Source organism: Prenolepis imparis, unplaced genomic scaffold, assembly GCF_030444845.1.
Source record: "Prenolepis imparis isolate NDT839.2.m4 unplaced genomic scaffold, iyPreImpa1.0 SCAF_2, whole genome shotgun sequence".
Taxonomy (NCBI): Eukaryota; Metazoa; Arthropoda; class Insecta; order Hymenoptera; family Formicidae; genus Prenolepis; species Prenolepis imparis.
Genome location: NW_028141160.1, coordinates 623,254 through 645,489, shown reverse-complemented (window position 1 = coordinate 645,489; position 22,236 = coordinate 623,254). Strand labels below are relative to the sequence as shown.

The following is a 22,236-nucleotide window of genomic DNA, read 5'->3' as shown; positions in this document are numbered from 1 at the left end:
AATAAGAATTATATAATATTAAATATATATTGAACAAGAAGATTTAACTTTGAAAATTCTTTCTGTGATATAAAGTAAATTTAAATATCAATGTAAAAAAGGATACTTCTTTTGGCCAAAATTCTTTACAAAAATGACATTAAGACAAAAATTAATAGTATGAAAAAATATCAAAATTATAAAAAGAACCAAGCAGTATTTAAAAATTATTCTTTTTGTTGATGAGTGACGAAAATAATAAATACATAGTTTTTTAAAATAATGCAATTTATATGGGTATTATAATCAAATATATATATGTATATATTCAGTAAAGTAAATAAATGATTTAATAATAAAAGTTTGCAGTTTTTACATTTACATTGCATAAAAGTTGATACTTTATAGATATTAATAATTAATAAAATTATAGTATCTGTGTCAAAACAAAATATTGATATAGGTTAATATTTTTGATATTGAATATATCGATCAATAATTATATATATTATTCAATATCGATATATGTACAGCAATACACGCAAATGTAAAGATAAAACTAGATTCTTTCTACAGACTTCTATATATTTATAATATATAGAAGTCTGTGATTTTTTTTCAGTTAGAATCAAAATAATTATAGCGTTATTGTTAGATACCGGCGTTCTTCATTTGGCGTGATAAATGCTTCGAATCATTTGACTGATCAGTCAGGACAGAGAAAAGTATTTGTTCCTTTTGTCATAATTAATTAACTAAAGTATTTATAACGTTAGAAATTTTATCTTTGATATTTTTGAATGAAAACATCTCGACCACGTTACAAATGATGACACATACATATCGACCATAGAATAACCGCAGCGCAACGATCGACCAATCGGAGACTTCCGTAGATACATAAAATACATAGATGCTGATGTGTGCAGCTGACGAGCTGCTGTGCTCTGATTGGTTGATCCGCAACTGTCAATTTAAGATGTAGCCAATCAACTTTCGCTTTTGCGGACAAGTTGTAGATCGATTGGTTATTCGTCTCGTGTGCATAAACTCTATGCTGGAGAACCGTTATCTCGGATTTCGGAACACACATAACCCGCAGGGGAGAGGACCAAGTTTTGGAACATGATTACTTTCGAGTGTTTTTAAGTAAAGAAGGAAGTTCGCGCAGCGAAAAGGTTGAAAAAAAAATTCCGTCCATTTCTCGCATAATATTACATAGGTCTGTATTATCGTGACGATAAATTTGATTAATCGAACGGCGTGTCGACGGCACGTTCGAAGATGGCCATTTTGGCGGGTGACGTGTGCGTGCACGCTACCGACAGCCATAACGCGAACGACGCGTAATTTCACGCGATTGCGGGAAAAGTGCGCGCGAAAAGAGAAGGCGATCGTGGAAGATATTGGAGCTCGGTGTCCCGCGGGATGGCGAGAAATCGACGGTTATGTCGTCCGATGGTAAACAGCGGACTCGCCGCGTACAATTTTCCGCTGCGCTAATAAGTGGAGTGGCGGGTGGGGGAAGTGAGGGGGAGAGAGAGAGGCAATGCACCATGGGAATAATTCGCGACAGGCGCACGCGCAGATCAGTTTACAGTTGGAGTTTGGAAGAAAATGGCGTCAGCTAAGTTTTTAGAGGAAGCTCTGAGCACGGATGTCGACGAATCCGCAGTGAACGCGATAGTGGGCTCCCTCGAGACGCAGCTCGTTACTTCCACGCCGAGCGTGGCCGGCCATCAAGCGAGTCCCGCATCGGTCAGCCAGCAGAATCATCAGGTGAACAGCGCTATCTCCAACGGGGGCACCATCACCGCGGTACAGCCGCAGAAACATGGGGTTTCGAACGGCGGCGGTGTGACCACTGTGAACAGTCTAATGACTCAGGAGGTCACCAAGCCCATCACCACGAGCACCACTTTGCTGCCGGTGAACGTGGTTACCTCGAACGCGGTGGCGCCGCAGATCATCACCACGCAACAGCATACACAATCGCCAGGGATACCTCCTGCCGCCTATATCAATCAAGTGTCCACCGTCAACCAGGTGTCGAGCAATCAGGCCACGCATATACCTAGCTTGACCAAGACGCACGAATCAGTAAAGATCATTTATCCCGGTGTTGGACAAGTTATAACTACGGGGGTGACAAATGCGAATAATAAGATCTCCTTCCCTGTTCAGACTGTTGGCCAGTTAGCGAACGGTACCTTAGGTATAACTTCGCAACCGGTATTGCAAACCACATCGAACGTTGTTTCCAATGTCAGTCAGACAGGTAGCCAAACAGTGACCGCAGTGAATAAGCCGACAGACGCAGCTTTAGTGATTAAGACTAGTGTAGCACCTGGTGGCATGGTTTCCGTTCCAATGTCTGTACCAGTCTCTATGCCTGACAATGCAGTCAGCACGGCATTGCAGGCCAAGGCTGGGGTTACTTCGACGATAGTACCCAGCAATGTTCAAATCCTCAATGTAAATACAATGCGTCCTGCGACACCAGTAGCAGGACAGCAAGCTAATAAGCAAGTTACTCCAAGAGTAGTGATTGGACAACACCAATTGGTACAAGCAAGACCAGGAGCTCCAGCGGTAAGATGTTTTAGCGTTTATAAATATGAATTATATGGCAAAACTTCAAAAAATTATATATGTGTATATAGCTTGTACAAAGTAGAAGGCGTCGTGAAATTTATTAATTTATTCTTATGTATCGTTTAACTTTCTAGAGCATATTAAATTTCTGATTTATTTATCACAAAAGAAAACCGTGATACAATATAATTAATAAATATTATTTTTGATTTTTTTAGATAACGTTACAGGCACTTCATGGCCTTCAACCTGGTACTCAAGGTCATCTATTATTAAAAACAGAAAATGGACAGTATCAGTTGTTGAGGGTAGGTCCAGCTCCAACTGCGGTTACTGCCACTGGTACTGCAGTTACGCCGAACAGTATAACTGGCAATGCAGTAGTTGCTGCACCATCTCCAGGCACTACCTATCGCCTAACTTCAGTGCCAGCTGTAAGTAGGCTGAATACTCAGTTCACTGGCCCACCACTCGCCACCCTAAGAAAATCTGTTCAGGTGACGCATTCTTATACCTCTTACAAGACTCGATGTAGTGCTACTGTAGAGTCTTATTAGTTCATGAACTTTTTTGTGGAATGATGTTATCAGTAAGCCAATATATTTTATGTTTACAATTTATATTTTTCATTCAACACATTTAAATTTGGGTATTTATGACACAAAAATTTATTTTTATTATTTCTTTATTTTTGAATTGTTTGCGAATATTTAGTACATTATTTTTATAAGCACTATATATAGAGAGAGAAATATTATATTTACAGATTTTAAAATTTTCTTGAAATTAAAAAATTTTTAAATCTTAAATTTTATTTTCATATTCTGAATGTGAAAAATTTTACGAGCAGTTTTACTATTCACAATTAACATTATTTTGATTAAAATGTACTACAAACTTAAATTGCATAATTGATAACATCTCATTATTAGCTTACTTTTGGGATGCATTTCTTTGGTAGTATGTTTTGAGTTTCATGGAGTGTAGTAAATGCAGTTCAATGTCTTTATCAAATATATTGCATGGATTATTGGTTAAAGGTGTTATGTAGGAAATGCTGCATATATTAAAGATAAATTCTCTCTAAAAAAGGAACATAATTGTGTGAGGATATTTATACATCTTCTTTGCTTTTTTTTTTTATAATTTTATACATATATTTATTAGAACTATTTCCTTATAGTTGATATCTTATACTATAAGCATGTGATTATTACATTATTCAAATTTGCCTAAATTTAGTTTCTACAAGTCTATTTTTTCTAATTTGAATAGAAATAATAAAATAATAAAAAGTTTAAAAAATTATCTAGTCCTTTCCTTAAAAAGTGTATGTTAAGTCGATTACTCGAATATATCGAAATGTTGAAGCCTCTTTTTCTGCGATGCTGATTGGATGCTGGCGCTTTGCGATATATTCGTGGTAAGGGTAGGTAAGGTGCGTAGCGTTCGAGCGCCTCGTCATCCATAACCTATTTTGTTGGTTACGTGTTACTTTGCTCTTTCGTGTGTTAAGAAAGTACATAGTTTCGTGTGTTAAGAAAGAAGCAAAAATTATCTCGAGAGGATAGAAAAAGGAAAAGGAGGAAAAGAAGAAAAGTCGAATAGAGAAGGTATGTATATAAATATGTGTATAAATAATGTTCTTTTTTAAAAGAAAAGTATGAAAAACTTTGAACGTAAAAAAATCATACCACTTGTACATATTTATATTTACAATTATATTTGCAATATGTATAAAATATATAAGCTATATTGTTATTATATGTATGTACCCAGATAGCCAAGTCTGTCGATATCAAATCATGCCAAGTGTTTGATATTAAATGTTGTCATGAAAAAGGTTACAGATTTGTTGCAGAACTAATTATTACTGATGTAATTAACAAATTGGTGCCAAAAATCGAGTAGAACTATGTTCACAGTCTCTGACAGCAGATTGACGACAGAATCTAACATGACTTTAGGTCAGATTGTCATCAGAAACCGAACAGGATCTGTGCGCACACAATTTGAACTCAAGATTTTTTTCAGTTTCTGTCATCAATGTGTTGTCAAATTCTGTAAGCATGTAGTTGATAATCGTTATGTTGTTCCATATTGTCCTACTTTATCAATTATATTTAACAGTCATATAAATGTTGAAGTAGTTTCAAGTATTAAATCAGTTAAATATCTATATAAATATATTTATAAAGGACATGATGTTGCTGCTATAACTATTGAACCAATAACAGAAAGTGTTGTTATTGATCATGATGAGATACATAATTACATCGAAGCTCGTTATGTTGGACCTGTTGAAGCTAGCTGGCGTATTCTTGGTAAAAAACTACAAGATAAAAGTCATGCTATAACACGTTTACCAGTTCATCTTCCTAATGAGCAAAATATTATAATTGAAAATGATAACATTGATGATGCAATGACTTCTGCTTTAGATCAAGTTACTATGTTAATAGATTATTTTTCATTAAACTTACGAGATGAAGAAGCAAGACAATACTTATATATAGAAATTCCACGCTATTATACATTTAAAAAAGAGAAAATTAATGGCAGAAATGTCTCGCGTTGGGTCAAACGTAAAAGTCATTTTAATTGTATAGGACGAATGTATTCCGTTAGTCCAACACAAATAGAATTATTTCATTTACGATTATTGTTACTCACAGTAAAAGGGGCCACAAGTTTTAACGATTTAAGAACTGTAAATGAAGAATTTTGTCAATCATTTTCAGCGGCATGTTTAGCTTTAGGTTTAATCGAAGATGATGATGAATGGAAAAGAGCTATGAATGAAGCTGTTGGATGGATGATGCCACGACAACTTCGTAGATTATTTGTATATTATTACATTGTCAACCATTACATCCTGAAGAGTTGTGGGAAAACTTTAAAGTAGCAATGTCTGAGGATTATGTTCGACAGTTTGGTATGTTACAAGCACAAAATAAAGTATATGTACAAATTAATAGTATGCTTTGTGCTGAAGGTAAAAGTTTTGTTAATTTTCCACAAATGGAACAATTAACTAAAAATGACAAAGAAGAGGATTACATGGCATTTGAAGAAGCTATGGAAATAGGCACCAAACAATATAAACAATTAAATAATAAACAGAAAGAGATCGTCGATCTTATATTAAATGAATTAGACAATAATATCTCTAATAATTGTTTTTATATTGATGGTCCAGGTGGATCAGGTAAAACATATATATATACAACTATCTATTATTTAGCTAGAATTAAAAATAAACATGTATGTACAATGGCATTTACGGGTATTGCAGCTACGTTATTACCTTTTGGAAAAACAGTCCATAAGATATTTGGATTACCAGTTCCATTATTTGCTGATTCATCATCAACTATTAAAATCCAATCAAAAGAAGCTCAATATTTAAAAGAAGTTGATATTTTTATTTGGGATGAAGCACCAATGGCACCACGATATGCTTTAGAAATAATGGATCGAACATTGCGTGATATTATGAATAATGATATTCCTTTTGGTGGAAAAATTGTTTTATTAGGTGGTGATTTTAGACAACTTTTGCCTATTAAAGTACATGCTACTCGAAGTGAAATTGTAAATCTTTCTATTAAGTTTAGTTCTCTTTGGAAGCATTTCGTAAAATTCTCTTTAATACAAAATATGCGAGTTCTTCCAGAAGAAATTGAATTTGCAAAGTTTTTATTAGATATGGGAGACGGTTTATTAAACGATTTTAATGATAACTTACAGATTCCTGAATGTTGTGTGACACCTATTAATGCTGATATTGTGGAAGATATATACGGCGAGTTAATAAGAAAAAAGGAGTTTGCTAAAGTAGCTAAATGTGCAATACTTTCTGCAAGAAATATTGATGTAGATGAAATTAATAAGAAAGTTGTTGAATTATTAGATATAACTAATGAACGAATTTATACAAGTGTAGACAGCGCTGTAAATAATGACAATGGTGATATTGGTGAAGCTTTGTTACCAGAATATTTAAATAGTTTATCTCCATCATCTCTTCCTCCACATGAATTACGTTTAAGACCGAATTGTATCATTATGTTGATTCGAAATCTTAGTATCAATGAAGGTCTTTGTAATGGTACTAGATTAATGGTTATAGAACTTGCAGATCATTTATTAAAGTGCAAAATTTTAACAGGTGATAAAATAGGAGATATTATTTTTTTAAATCGAATAACATTATATTGTGAAAATGTATATCCTTTTACTTTTTCCAGAAGACAATTTCCAATAAAATTAGCTTTTGCCATGACGATTAATAAATCACAAGGACAGACGTTTGATAGAATTGGATTAGATCTTCGCAAAGATGTTTTTAATCATGGACAACTTTATGTTGCTTTTTCGCGAGTTCGTTCTTGGCAAGCATTAAAAGTTTATCTTGATAATCAACGAAATAACAAATTTGTTAAAAATTATGTATATACAGAAATATATATTTAATTTTTTGTTTTTTACATGTGATAAAAAACAATTTTTTTTAAATAATAATAATAATAATTTGATCAGGGAATATATAAAAATTTTTTACAAATATAAATTTTAATATTGGAAAATTTTACATTTTATTTACTAATAAAATGTAGTGTTTAACGGAAATAATGTAAATATTTCTATTAACACAAAAATATTTAATATTTTTATTTTATATTATTTTACTTTATTTTATATTTTATATATTATTTTATAACAAAAATGATTATATAATAAGATAATGATAACTTAATGTATTTTGCAAAAATAATATTAAGACACTATATATATATATATATGTATATGTATGTATGTATACAGGGTATCCGGTAATAGTCGCATCAACCGTCGTGAGCAGGTAGAGCACGTTAAACTGAATAGAAAAATCTTATACCATTTTGCTAAATTCGCAATAATTATTAAATTATTAATTAAAATATTTAAGCAAATGAGCGGTTGGAAAGCGGTAGGCCGGACTCGGTGGGCATGTCAAATGGCTGTCGTTTAGTATCAAAAGTATCATCTTACTTTTCGGCGCCGCTACATTGCTCGCCACTTGCTGCATGACGCCGCCTCTCGATCAAATAATGCTTTTGTTAATAAGCGACTTAAACAAATAAGTTATTCGACACCGAGTCCAGCCTACTGCTTTCCACCCGCTCATTCGCTTAGATATTTTAATTAATAACTCAATAATTATTACGAATTTAGCAAAATGGTATAAGATTTTTCTATTCGATATAACGTGCTCTACCCGCCCAAAACGGTTGATGCGACTATTACCGGACACACTGTATACAGGGTGTCTCATAATTCGCGCCCCACCCGTCAGGGGCAGGTAGAGCAGGTCCAACTGAGTAAGACAGTCCTTTACCGTTTTGCGATTTTCTCAATAATAAAGGAGAAATTAATTAATAAAGTTCGGCCAATCCAAGCGAGTGATAGCGTGCGACGAGAAGAGACAGTTCATATACACTGTTTCTATGCGCGCGGCGGAGAGGTAGGAGGCCGCGCGCGGCGAAGCGATAGGAGTCCGCGCTTGACAAAAGACTGACGGTGTATGTATGCACATGTGTGATCTGGAGCTTTACGTCGAACTCCTCCTACCCCTCCACCGCGCGCTTAGAAACGTATAATTATATGGGCTGTCTCTTCTCGCCGCGCGCTATCACTCGCTTAGATTGGCCGAACTTTATTAATTAATTTCTCCTTTATTATTGAGAAAATCGCAAAACGGTAAAGAACTTTCTTACTCAGTGTGACCTGCTCTACCTGCCCCTGACGGGTGGGGCGCGAATTATGAGGCACCCTGTATATATATATATATATACAGGGTGTCTCATAATTCGCGCCCTGTATATGTATATATATATATATATATATATATATATATACAGGATGTCCGGTAATAGTTATTACCACCATTATAAAATTAAAATAGTTATAACTACCTTTATAAAATTAAAATATAAAATAACTCGTAAACTATTCACTTTTTGACCATCTTACCCTTATAATTTTTTATGCAGAATATTGTGAAGAATCAATTTATGTAAGAAAAATATGATGGTTCCATTTAAAACATTCAATGTGACATTAATTTGTTTATAAAAAAAATTTTTTTTTAATTTTCTATTGCATGTTAAACCTTGCGTAAAGCAGATTAATTTTCACTGTATAAACTTTTCTTTAAACTGGCGGTAACATAAGGTCAAAGTCAAGTCTGTTTACTATTTACGTTTTTAGTGAATCTTCCTCGATAGCAAAGAATTACGCTGTAGAAGCTTAAAAATTGTTGATTTTGAATTGAAAAAATGTAACATAAAGTAAAATTGTATGCAATCATTAAATTATTGTTAAATTTATTGACGGTTACAAACTGGTAAATTTCTGATTAATGACATTTTTTGTTAGATTATTGTAAGTGCCCTAAAAATCGTGGCGATCCTTACGAATATAATCTTTATGAAATTAAAATATAAAATATCTCGTAAACTATTCACTTTTTTATCATCCTACCCTTATAATTTTTTATGCAGAATATTGTAAAGAATCAATTTATGTAAAAAAAATATGATGGTTCCATTTAAGAAATTTAATGTGACATTAATTTGTTTATAAAAAAAAATTATTTTTCTAAATTTTCTATTGCATGTTAAAGCTTGCGTAAAGCAGATTAATTTTCACTGTATAAACTTTTTTTTAAATAAGCGGAAATGTTCCAAAAATCGTGGCGACCGTTACGTGAATCACTCTGTATATATATAACTCTTGAGATAAGCTACAAGAATATGCAATGAAAACTTACAAAACTTAAAAGCTGGTGGGCTCTTTCATTTTTTTGTATTATATTTGCAGATTCTCTTTACATCTTTTTCTAAGAAAAAGATATCCTTACTTTATTTTAACAAAACTATTAAAAAAAAGCATTTGATCCATAGAAATTAATCCTTTAATCGTAATAATTAAATAATGATTTTTATAAGTGTTTTTATGGATACAAATAAAATTAATAACACTAATCTGATTTGAAAAAAAATTCTTGGTTAATCCATTAATAGAAACAATAACGGTAATATATTTAAATAGTATTTCCACGAATTTGTTACTCATCTTTAATATTAAAATTTTAAATTGTTTGTATTTTTTAATTCTTTAATTATATCTCACGTATGAACATGTAAGAAATGAGCGCAATATAATTTTATCATCATATCTATATACATAAGGTGAACCATTTTAAATAATACGGTTAATTAACTAAGCGAAATATCGAAAAATGTTTCAAACAAAAATTGTATGACTGCAAGGGGGCCATAAGATAGTGACAATAATTTGACCTTGGAAAATCAGTTGAAGATTATGTGAAGATCACCGTCAATTTCTTAAATGGAACTACCTATTTTTCATTGCATATTCTTGTAGCTTATCTCAAGAGCTTTCCAAAACCCTATAATAAAGTATTTTTTCATTAAGTACTTTTTGAGTTATAAAGATTCGAAGTTGACAATTTTTTGACATAAAATGTAACATATATTGTAAAATATTCAGTTCTCGGTAATCACCTTAATACTTTTTTTCAAAATGGAATAATGAGACCAATCAATTGATGTAAAAAAATACATAGTTATAAAATATAAAAAATACATAGCTTATAAAAAAAAGTATGCAGCTATGTATGTTAAATATTACATATTTTTTTAAAACAATCATCTGTTTTCTTTATACCAATTGATTGATCTTATTATACTGTGCAAGAAAGTATTAAGGTATGATTATCGAAAACTGAATATTTTACGAGATATTTTATATTTTATGTCCAAAAATTGTGAGCTTGAAACCTCTATAACTCAAAGAGTATAACTCCATAAAAAGATATTTTATTATAGAGTTTTGAAAAGCTCTTAAGATAAGCTATAAGAATATGCAATAAAAAATAGATGATTCCATTTAAGAAATTGACGGTGACCTTCACATAACCTTTAACTGACTATCCAAGGTCAAATCATTGTCACTATCTTATGGCCCCTTTGCAGCCATACAACTTTTGTTTGAAACATTTTTCGATATTTCGCTTAGTTTACGAGAAAATTGACCGTATTGTTTAAAATGGCCTACCCTGTATATATATATATATATATATATATATATAGGGTGATTCACGTAACAGTTTCGCCACGATTTTTGGGACATTTCCGCCTGTTCAAAAAAAAGTTTATACAGTGAAAATTAATCTGCTTTACGCAAGCTTTAACATGCAATAGAAAATTAAAAAAAAATTTTTTTTTTATAAACAAATTAATGTCAACTTGAATTTTTTAAATGGAACCATCATATATTTATTTACATAAATTGATTCTTCACAATATTCTGCATAAAAATTTATAAAGGTAGGATGATAAAAAAGCTTATCCAAGCGCTCTTTGATTTCGCTGCGCGATTTCCCTTCCAAAAACAAGAATCGAATCACCGACCGATATTGCTCTTTTTCCATTTTTCTAAAATCCGTGGACACGCTCGCTCCCACACGCGGTCAAAACAAAACTACGAGTCCGATTCGGTTGAAATTTTGACAGTAGCCGTCTACGAGAATGTACTACACGATAGTAAATCTCTCTTGTGATACTGGCACCATCGGGCGGTGAGGCTAAGTACTTATCGGACCGCCCTCGTATATAATATAATTTATATATATATATATATATGTATATATAAATTATACTTATGTATGTATGTATGTATGTGTGTATTATTTATAATTTCTCACATATTATTTTTTTAAATAAATGTAGATTATTAATATTTGTTTCTTTTGTTTCAGGAAAGGCGAGGAAACTATACAAAGTGACAAAATAAATAAAAGAGAAAAAAGAGGAAAAGAGAAGAAGAAAGAGTGAAAAAAGAAAATTATTTGAGAAAACTATATTATAAATTATGTTGATTTAACTATAATTAGTATTTTATATTTAATGATATTTTAATTTTATTGTATTATAATATATTTAATTATATTATTTATAATATAATTTATGTATTTATAAGAATTTAATTAATATTAATTTTATTACAGTGGTATTAATTATTATATATTGTAATTATTTTTATATCTTTTTATGTATGTGCAATTAATAAATAAATAATATTATTAAGAAGTATTGATATTATTATTAATAATAATTATGATATTGATGATAATCGATGATATGAATGATATATAAATGATGATATTGATGATATAAATTATTATAATATTGACGATAACTACAATGATAACGATAATAATGACAATGAAGATGATGACAATGTTGAAAACAAAATAATTTTAACAATAACTATAATAACCATAATAATTAACTCATTTATGTAAGTTAATTTATTTAAAGTGAGAAAAACAGCAACAACTTTATTAATTCTTTATATCGACGTCTATCTATATTTGGTCTTAAAGTATATGATAATTGTCAGTCCGATAATAATTCACCAGATTCTATTTCTAAAAAGAATATCAATTTTTATTTTAATTGAAAATGTAATCTAATAATAATAATTTATAAGTAATCATAATATTTAAATAATATAATATATAAATAATAATAATATATAAATAATAATAATATATATTATTAATATAATACGTAGATTATTTAAATAGTAAAAGATATTTAAATAATAAAAAATTTTTTGTATAAATTATTTTTTTCTCTTTATTAATATTTATTAATAACATTACGTGTATATATTTAAGACAGTATATATAGTATATTAATATAGAAAATTCTTGTAAAATGGGAAGACGTAAAATTGTACGTACTTTAGAAGAAAAAGAAGAATTTTTACAAAGACGTCGAGAAAAAAGAAGGGAGAATCAACGACGGCGTCGTGAAAATAACAAATTAGTTGAAAATTCTTCAAAGAAGTTAAATCAACAAACTATTTGTATTGCTGGTACATCAAATGATAATCGTGTAATAGAATTAGATTGGGAAGTTGAAGAAAATCCTTTAAATGTTAAATCAACATTACAATCATCTGTAGAATATCAAACTCGTTATCGATCACGACATAAAAAACAACCTCGTTTAAGTAATATTAGTACAATATCACTTAACGATGTAATTGAATATTATATTGGTCCCATGGACGTGTATTGTATTCATTGTAATGCAAAACACTTTGCAGCTGAAAAAATTTCTAATAAAGGATATTCATTTCATGATTGTTGTAATCATGGTGCAGTATCTGTGCAACCATTGCCTGAATTTCCTCAATTCATTCGTAGTTTATTTGATGGTAGTCACGTAAAATCTAATAATTTTTTTCAAAATATTCGTAGTTATAACAGTTCATTTTCATTTGCCTCATTTAACGCTAATTTAATTAATTTTCAAGATAGACGACCTGGTCCATATTGTTTTAAAATACAAGGGCAGATTTATTATCAAATTAATACAGCATTACATGCTGCAGAAAATGAAACTCCTTCTTATGGTCAACTTTTTATTGTAGATTCAAATGAAGCGATAAATCATCGTCTTAATCAGAATTCACATTTAAATATTGAAATTTTACAAAATCTTGAATGTATAATGCGAAATAATAACATATTTGCACAGTCATATCAAATGATGAGTGAAGAACTAGAAAATCAACGGCAATTTGCAATAGAATCAGGTCAATTGTTACCAGAATTACAATTATTATTTACTTTAAAACCAGGAATGGATCGACGTCGATATAATTTTCAAAGAACTAATGAAGTTGCTGCTGTTTTTTATACAACTGCTGATGGAGAAATTCCAGACTCATACGTTACTATATGTAATAAAAACACTAAAACTTTACAAAAAGTTAGTATTATGGATCCAAATGTTGAACCATGGGTATATCCTTTATTTTATCCATACGGCACTCAAGGATGGCATCGTGATTTAAAAAAATTAAATAGTAATAGACGAATAACTAGAGGACAGTATATTAAATATCGTATGGCTATTCGTGATGAATTTAATGTCTTTTTATTAGGACGTCGCTTATTTCAGCAATGGCTTGTAGATAGTTATGTAAAAATAGAAAAAGATAGAATTGATTACTGTAAAAATCATCAAAAAGAATTACGTACCGAAACATATCAAGGCTTAAGAGATTATTTACAAACTACAGCGAATAACTTAAATGGACGTATTGGAAAAATGGTTATACTTCCTTCCACATTTATTGGGTCACCGCGTAATATGTTGCAAAATTATCAAGATGCAATGGCAATTGTTAGTAAATTTGGTAAGCCAGATCTTTTTATTACAATGACTTGCAATCCAAAATGGCGTGAAATCGAAGAAAATCTATTGCCTGGTCAACAAGCTTCTGATAGACCTGACATTTGTGCTCGTGTTTTTAATATTAAAAAAGATTATTTAATTGATTTAATCGTTAAGCAAAAATTTTTTGGTGAAGTAGCAGCGTTTGTGTATGTTATTGAATTTCAAAAACGTGGTTTGCCACATATTCATATGTTAATTACTTTAAAATACAATTTTAAAATAACAACTTCACAAATTGTTGATAAATATATTTCTGCTGAAATTCCTGATCCATGTGAAAATCGTACTTTACATGATATAATCATGAAACATATGATTCATGGACCTTGTGGTGATTGGTGTTTGATAGATGGACGTTGTTCGAAACACTATCCGAAATCTTTTCTTGAAGAAACTAAAATGGATGAAGATGCTTATCCTTATTATCGTCGACGAAATAATGGAAAAAATTTTGAACGTCCTGGTGGATATGTAGTTGATAATCGTTATGTTGTTCCATATTGTCCTACTTTATCAATTATATTTAACAGTCATATAAATGTTGAAGTAGTTTCAAGTATTAAATCAGTTAAATATCTATATAAATATATTTATAAAGGACATGATGTTGCTGCTATAACTATTGAACCAATAACAGAAAGTGTTGTTATTGATCATGATGAGATACATAATTACATCGAAGCTCGTTATGTTGGACCTGTTGAAGCTAACTGGCGTATTCTTGGTAAAAAACTACAAGATAAAAGTCATGCTATAACACGTTTACCAGTTCATCTTCCTAATGAGCAAAATATTATAATTGAAAATGATAACATTGATGATGCAATGACTTCTGCTTTAGATCAAGTTACTATGTTAATAGATTATTTTTCATTAAACTTACGAGATGAAGAAGCAAGACAATACTTATATATAGAAATTCCACGCTATTATACATTTAAAAAAGAGAAAATTAATGGCAGAAATGTCTCGCGTTGGGTCAAACGTAAAAGTCATTTTAATTGTATAGGACGAATGTATTCCGTTAGTCCAACACAAATAGAATTATTTCATTTACGATTATTGTTACTCACAGTAAAAGGGGCCACAAGTTTTAACGATTTAAGAACTGTAAATGAAGAATTTTGTCAATCATTTTCAGCGGCATGTTTAGCTTTAGGTTTAATCGAAGATGATGATGAATGGAAAAGAGCTATGAATGAAGCTGTTGGATGGATGATGCCACGACAACTTCGTAGATTATTTGTATATTATTACATTGTCAACCATTACATCCTGAAGAGTTGTGGGAAAACTTTAAAGTAGCAATGTCTGAGGATTATGTTCGACAGTTTGGTATGTTACAAGCACAAAATAAAGTATATGTACAAATTAATAGTATGCTTTGTGCTGAAGGTAAAAGTTTTGTTAATTTTCCACAAATGGAACAATTAACTAAAAATGACAAAGAAGAGGATTACATGGCATTTGAAGAAGCTATGGAAATAGGCACCAAACAATATAAACAATTAAATAATAAACAGAAAGAGATCGTCGATCTTATATTAAATGAATTAGACAATAATATCTCTAATAATTGTTTTTATATTGATGGTCCAGGTGGATCAGGTAAAACATATATATATACAACTATCTATTATTTAGCTAGAATTAAAAATAAACATGTATGTACAATGGCATTTACGGGTATTGCAGCTACGTTATTACCTTTTGGAAAAACAGTCCATAAGATATTTGGATTACCAGTTCCATTATTTGCTGATTCATCATCAACTATTAAAATCCAATCAAAAGAAGCTCAATATTTAAAAGAAGTTGATATTTTTATTTGGGATGAAGCACCAATGGCACCACGATATGCTTTAGAAATAATGGATCGAACATTGCGTGATATTATGAATAATGATATTCCTTTTGGTGGAAAAATTGTTTTATTAGGTGGTGATTTTAGACAACTTTTGCCTATTAAAGTACATGCTACTCGAAGTGAAATTGTAAATCTTTCTATTAAGTTTAGTTCTCTTTGGAAGCATTTCGTAAAATTCTCTTTAATACAAAATATGCGAGTTCTTCCAGAAGAAATTGAATTTGCAAAGTTTTTATTAGATATGAGAGACGGTTTATTAAACGATTTTAATGATAACTTACAGATTCCTGAATGTTGTGTGACACCTATTAATGCTGATATTGTGGAAGATATATACGGCGAGTTAATAAGAAAAAAGGAGTTTGCTAAAGTAGCTAAATGTGCAATACTTTCTGCAAGAAATATTGATGTAGATGAAATTAATAAGAAAGTTGTTGAATTATTAGATATAACTAATGAACGAATTTATACAAGTGTAGACAGCGCTGTAAATAATGACAATGGTGATATTGGTGAAGCTTTGTTACCAGAATATTTAAATAGTTTATCTCCATCATCTCTTCCTCCACATGAATTACGTTTAAGACCGAATTGTATCATTATGTTGATTCGAAATCTTAGTATCAATGAAGGTCTTTGTAATGGTACTAGATTAATGGTTATAGAACTTGCAGATCATTTATTAAAGTGCAAAATTTTAACAGGTGATAAAATAGGAGATATTATTTTTTTAAATCGAATAACATTATATTGTGAAAATGTATATCCTTTTACTTTTTCCAGAAGACAATTTCCAATAAAATTAGCTTTTGCCATGACGATTAATAAATCACAAGGACAGACGTTTGATAGAATTGGATTAGATCTTCGCAAAGATGTTTTTATTCATGGACAACTTTATGTTGCTTTTTCGCGAGTTCGTTCTTGGCAAGCATTAAAAGTTTATCTTGATAATCAACGAAATAACAAATTTGTTAAAAATTATGTATATACAGAAATATATATTTAATTTTTTGTTTTTTACATGTGATAAAAAACAATTTTTTTTAAATAATAATAATAATAATTTGATCAGGGAATATATAAAAATTTTTTACAAATATAAATTTTAATATTGGAAAATTTTACATTTTATTTACTAATAAAATGTAGTGTTTAACGGAAATAATGTAAATATTTCTATTAACACAAAAATATTTAATATTTTTATTTTATATTATTTTACTTTATTTTATATTTTATATATTATTTTATAACAAAAATGATTATATAATAAGATAATGATAACTTAATGTATTTTGCAAAAATAATATTAAGACACTATATATATATATATATGTATATGTATGTATGTATACAGGGTATCCGGTAATAGTCGCATCAACCGTCGTGAGCAGGTAGAGCACGTTAAACTGAATAGAAAAATCTTATACCATTTTGCTAAATTCGCAATAATTATTAAATTATTAATTAAAATATTTAAGCAAATGAGCGGTTGGAAAGCGGTAGGCCGGACTCGGTGGGCATGTCAAATGGCTGTCGTTTAGTATCAAAAGTATCATCTTACTTTTCGGCGCCGCTACATTGCTCGCCACTTGCTGCATGACGCCGCCTCTCGATCAAATAATGCTTTTGTTAATAAGCGACTTAAACAAATAAGTTATTCGACACCGAGTCCAGCCTACTGCTTTCCACCCGCTCATTCGCTTAGATATTTTAATTAATAACTCAATAATTATTACGAATTTAGCAAAATGGTATAAGATTTTTCTATTCGATATAACGTGCTCTACCCGCCCAAAACGGTTGATGCGACTATTACCGGACACACTGTATACAGGGTGTCTCATAATTCGCGCCCCACCCGTCAGGGGCAGGTAGAGCAGGTCCAACTGAGTAAGACAGTCCTTTACCGTTTTGCGATTTTCTCAATAATAAAGGAGAAATTAATTAATAAAGTTCGGCCAATCCAAGCGAGTGATAGCGTGCGACGAGAAGAGACAGTCCATATACACTGTTTCTATGCGCGCGGCGGAGAGGTAGGAGGCCGCGCGCGGCGAAGCGATAGGAGTCCGCGCTTGACAAAAGACTGACGGTGTATGTATGCACATGTGTGATCTGGAGCTTTACGTCGAACTCCTCCTACCCCTCCATCGCGCGCTTAGAAACGTATAATTATATGGGCTGTCTCTTCTCGCCGCGCGCTATCACTCGCTTAGATTGGCCGAACTTTATTAATTAATTTCTCCTTTATTATTGAGAAAATCGCAAAACGGTAAAGAACTTTCTTACTCAGTGTGACCTGCTCTACCTGCCCCTGACGGGTGGGGCGCGAATTATGAGGCACCCTGTATATATATATATATATACAGGGTGTCTCATAATTCGCGCCCTGTATATGTATATATATATATATATATATATATATATACAGGATGTCCGGTAATAGTTATTACCACCATTATAAAATTAAAATAGTTATAACTACCTTTATAAAATTAAAATATAAAATAACTCGTAAACTATTCACTTTTTGACCATCTTACCCTTATAATTTTTTATGCAGAATATTGTGAAGAATCAATTTATGTAAGAAAAATATGATGGTTCCATTTAAAACATTCAATGTGACATTAATTTGTTTATAAAAAAAATTTTTTTTTAATTTTCTATTGCATGTTAAACCTTGCGTAAAGCAGATTAATTTTCACTGTATAAACTTTTCTTTAAACTGGCGGTAACATAAGGTCAAAGTCAAGTCTGTTTACTATTTACGTTTTTAGTGAATCTTCCTCGATAGCAAAGAATTACGCTGTAGAAGCTTAAAAATTGTTGATTTTGAATTGAAAAAATGTAACATAAAGTAAAATTGTATGCAATCATTAAATTATTGTTAAATTTATTGACGGTTACAAACTGGTAAATTTCTGATTAATGACATTTTTTGTTAGATTATTGTAAGTGCCCTAAAAATCGTGGCGATCCTTACGAATATAATCTTTATGAAATTAAAATATAAAATATCTCGTAAACTATTCACTTTTTTATCATCCTACCCTTATAATTTTTTATGCAGAATATTGTAAAGAATCAATTTATGTAAAAAAAATATGATGGTTCCATTTAAGAAATTTAATGTGACATTAATTTGTTTATAAAAAAAAATTATTTTTCTAAATTTTCTATTGCATGTTAAAGCTTGCGTAAAGCAGATTAATTTTCACTGTATAAACTTTTTTTTAAATAAGCGGAAATGTTCCAAAAATCGTGGCGACCGTTACGTGAATCACTCTGTATATATATAACTCTTGAGATAAGCTACAAGAATATGCAATGAAAACTTACAAAACTTAAAAGCTGGTGGGCTCTTTCATTTTTTTGTATTATATTTGCAGATTCTCTTTACATCTTTTTCTAAGAAAAAGATATCCTTACTTTATTTTAACAAAACTATTAAAAAAAAGCATTTGATCCATAGAAATTAATCCTTTAATCGTAATAATTAAATAATGATTTTTATAAGTGTTTTTATGGATACAAATAAAATTAATAACACTAATCTGATTTGAAAAAAAATTCTTGGTTAATCCATTAATAGAAACAATAACGGTAATATATTTAAATAGTATTTCCACGAATTTGTTACTCATCTTTAATATTAAAATTTTAAATTGTTTGTATTTTTTAATTCTTTAATTATATCTCACGTATGAACATGTAAGAAATGAGCGCAATATAATTTTATCATCATATCTATATACATAAGGTGAACCATTTTAAATAATACGGTTAATTAACTAAGCGAAATATCGAAAAATGTTTCAAACAAAAATTGTATGACTGCAAGGGGGCCATAAGATAGTGACAATAATTTGACCTTGGAAAATCAGTTGAAGATTATGTGAAGATCACCGTCAATTTCTTAAATGGAACTACCTATTTTTCATTGCATATTCTTGTAGCTTATCTCAAGAGCTTTCCAAAACCCTATAATAAAGTATTTTTTCATTAAGTACTTTTTGAGTTATAAAGATTCGAAGTTGACAATTTTTTGACATAAAATGTAACATATATTGTAAAATATTCAGTTCTCGGTAATCACCTTAATACTTTTTTTCAAAATGGAATAATGAGACCAATCAATTGATGTAAAAAAATACATAGTTATAAAATATAAAAAATACATAGCTTATAAAAAAAAGTATGCAGCTATGTATGTTAAATATTACATATTTTTTTAAAACAATCATCTGTTTTCTTTATACCAATTGATTGATCTTATTATACTGTGCAAGAAAGTATTAAGGTATGATTATCGAAAACTGAATATTTTACGAGATATTTTATATTTTATGTCCAAAAATTGTGAGCTTGAAACCTCTATAACTCAAAGAGTATAACTCCATAAAAAGATATTTTATTATAGAGTTTTGAAAAGCTCTTAAGATAAGCTATAAGAATATGCAATAAAAAATAGATGATTCCATTTAAGAAATTGACGGTGACCTTCACATAACCTTTAACTGACTATCCAAGGTCAAATCATTGTCACTATCTTATGGCCCCTTTGCAGCCATACAACTTTTGTTTGAAACATTTTTCGATATTTCGCTTAGTTTACGAGAAAATTGACCGTATTGTTTAAAATGGCCTACCCTGTATATATATATATATATATATATATATATATAGGGTGATTCACGTAACAGTTTCGCCACGATTTTTGGGACATTTCCGCCTGTTCAAAAAAAAGTTTATACAGTGAAAATTAATCTGCTTTACGCAAGCTTTAACATGCAATAGAAAATTAAAAAAAAATTTTTTTTTTATAAACAAATTAATGTCAACTTGAATTTTTTAAATGGAACCATCATATATTTATTTACATAAATTGATTCTTCACAATATTCTGCATAAAAATTTATAAAGGTAGGATGATAAAAAAGCTTATCCAAGCGCTCTTTGATTTCGCTGCGCGATTTCCCTTCCAAAAACAAGAATCGAATCACCGACCGATATTGCTCTTTTTCCATTTTTCTAAAATCCGTGGACACGCTCGCTCCCACACGCGGTCAAAACAAAACTACGAGTCCGATTCGGTTGAAATTTTGACAGTAGCCGTCTACGAGAATGTACTACACGATAGTAAATCTCTCTTGTGATACTGGCACCATCGGGCGGTGAGGCTAAGTACTTATCGGACCGCCCTCGTATATAATATAATTTATATATATATATATATATGTATATATAAATTATACTTATGTATGTATGTATGTATGTGTGTATTATTTATAATTTCTCACATATTATTTTTTTAAATAAATGTAGATTATTAATATTTGTTTCTTTTGTTTCAGGAAAGGCGAGGAAACTATACAAAGTGACAAAATAAATAAAAGAGAAAAAAGAGGAAAAGAGAAGAAGAAAGAGTGAAAAAAGAAAATTATTTGAGAAAACTATATTATAAATTATGTTGATTTAACTATAATTAGTATTTTATATTTAATGATATTTTAATTTTATTGTATTATAATATATTTAATTATATTATTTATAATATAATTTATGTATTTATAAGAATTTAATTAATATTAATTTTATTACAGTGGTATTAATTATTATATATTGTAATTATTTTTATATCTTTTTATGTATGTGCAATTAATAAATAAATAATATTATTAAGAAGTATTGATATTATTATTAATAATAATTATGATATTGATGATAATCGATGATATGAATGATATATAAATGATGATATTGATGATATAAATTATTATAATATTGACGATAACTACAATGATAACGATAATAATGACAATGAAGATGATGACAATGTTGAAAACAAAATAATTTTAACAATAACTATAATAACCATAATAATTAACTCATTTATGTAAGTTAATTTATTTAAAGTGAGAAAAACAGCAACAACTTTATTAATTCTTTATATCGACGTCTATCTATATTTGGTCTTAAAGTATATGATAATTGTCAGTCCGATAATAATTCACCAGATTCTATTTCTAAAAAGAATATCAATTTTTATTTTAATTGAAAATGTAATCTAATAATAATAATTTATAAGTAATCATAATATTTAAATAATATAATATATAAATAATAATAATATATAAATAATAATAATATATATTATTAATATAATACGTAGATTATTTAAATAGTAAAAGATATTTAAATAATAAAAAATTTTTTGTATAAATTATTTTTTTCTCTTTATTAATATTTATTAATAACATTACGTGTATATATTTAAGACAGTATATATAGTATATTAATATAGAAAATTCTTGTAAAATGGGAAGACGTAAAATTGTACGTACTTTAGAAGAAAAAGAAGAATTTTTACAAAGACGTCGAGAAAAAAGAAGGGAGAATCAACGACGGCGTCGTGAAAATAACAAATTAGTTGAAAATTCTTCAAAGAAGTTAAATCAACAAACT

At 29.6% G+C, this 22,236-nt stretch overlaps 4 protein-coding genes and 1 long non-coding RNA gene across 11 annotated transcripts in view; 4 read left to right on the top strand and 1 right to left on the bottom strand.

Moving 5' to 3' along the window:
- Argl (Argininosuccinate lyase) overlaps positions 1-22,236 on the bottom strand; it is an 82,322-nt gene that overhangs the window by 42,796 nt on the left and 17,290 nt on the right. The window lies entirely within an intron of this gene.
- Positions 906-3,789, top strand: LOC145932530 (uncharacterized). Its single transcript, XM_083031523.1, has 2 exons — positions 906-2,571; positions 2,793-3,789. The coding sequence occupies exons 1-2, from the start codon at positions 1,597-1,599 to the stop codon at positions 3,129-3,131; spliced, it is 1,314 nt and encodes a 437-aa protein (XP_082887649.1). The 5' UTR covers positions 906-1,596; the 3' UTR covers positions 3,132-3,789.
- On the top strand, positions 3,910-11,732 carry LOC145932538 (uncharacterized). The gene is made up of 2 exons (XR_014424728.1): positions 3,910-4,187; positions 11,402-11,732. It is a non-coding gene; the product is annotated as an uncharacterized LOC145932538 (long non-coding RNA).
- LOC145932535 (ATP-dependent DNA helicase Pif1-like) lies at positions 4,908-7,112 on the top strand. 3 transcript variants are annotated; one of them, XR_014424725.1, is made up of 4 exons: positions 4,908-5,782; positions 5,870-6,112; positions 6,325-6,745; positions 6,825-7,112. XR_014424725.1 is itself a non-coding variant. In XM_083031534.1 (3 exons), the coding sequence occupies exons 1-3, from the start codon at positions 5,482-5,484 to the stop codon at positions 6,330-6,332; spliced, it is 579 nt and encodes a 192-aa protein (XP_082887660.1). In that variant the 5' UTR covers positions 4,908-5,481; the 3' UTR covers positions 6,333-7,112. The 3 variants fall into 3 exon arrangements, 2 of the variants coding, with proteins under 2 accessions (XP_082887660.1, XP_082887661.1); XM_083031534.1 differs by having other exon boundaries at positions 4,908-5,509; positions 5,570-6,112; positions 6,325-7,112; XM_083031535.1 differs by having other exon boundaries at positions 6,325-7,112.
- LOC145932533 (ATP-dependent DNA helicase Pif1-like) lies at positions 13,935-16,608 on the top strand. 5 transcript variants are annotated; one of them, XR_014424723.1, is made up of 4 exons: positions 13,935-15,506; positions 15,594-15,836; positions 16,049-16,469; positions 16,549-16,608. XR_014424723.1 is itself a non-coding variant. In XM_083031530.1 (3 exons), exons 1-3 carry the CDS (start codon positions 15,206-15,208, stop codon positions 16,054-16,056), a joined length of 579 nt encoding a protein of 192 aa, XP_082887656.1. In that variant the 5' UTR covers positions 13,935-15,205; the 3' UTR covers positions 16,057-16,595. The 5 variants fall into 4 exon arrangements, 2 of the variants coding, with proteins under 2 accessions (XP_082887656.1, XP_082887658.1); XR_014424724.1 differs by having other exon boundaries at positions 13,935-15,233; positions 15,294-15,506; positions 16,049-16,595; XR_014424722.1 differs by having other exon boundaries at positions 16,049-16,595.

Excerpts from the sequence above, each read along its gene's own strand:
- LOC145932530 (XM_083031523.1), top strand. The coding sequence starts at position 1,597 with ATGGCGTCAGCTAAGTTTTTAGAGGAAGCTCTGAGCACGGATGTCGAC. Across the intron at positions 2,572-2,792 it reads CAAGACCAGGAGCTCCAGCG|ATAACGTTACAGGCACTTCA; the intron begins GTAAGATGTTTT and ends TGATTTTTTTAG.
- LOC145932535 (XM_083031534.1), top strand. The coding sequence starts at position 5,482 with ATGTCTGAGGATTATGTTCGACAGTTTG. Across the intron at positions 5,510-5,569 it reads GGATTATGTTCGACAGTTTG|GTAAAAGTTTTGTTAATTTT; the intron begins GTATGTTACAAG and ends TTTGTGCTGAAG.
- LOC145932533 (XM_083031530.1), top strand. The coding sequence starts at position 15,206 with ATGTCTGAGGATTATGTTCGACAGTTTG. Across the intron at positions 15,234-15,293 it reads GGATTATGTTCGACAGTTTG|GTAAAAGTTTTGTTAATTTT; the intron begins GTATGTTACAAG and ends TTTGTGCTGAAG.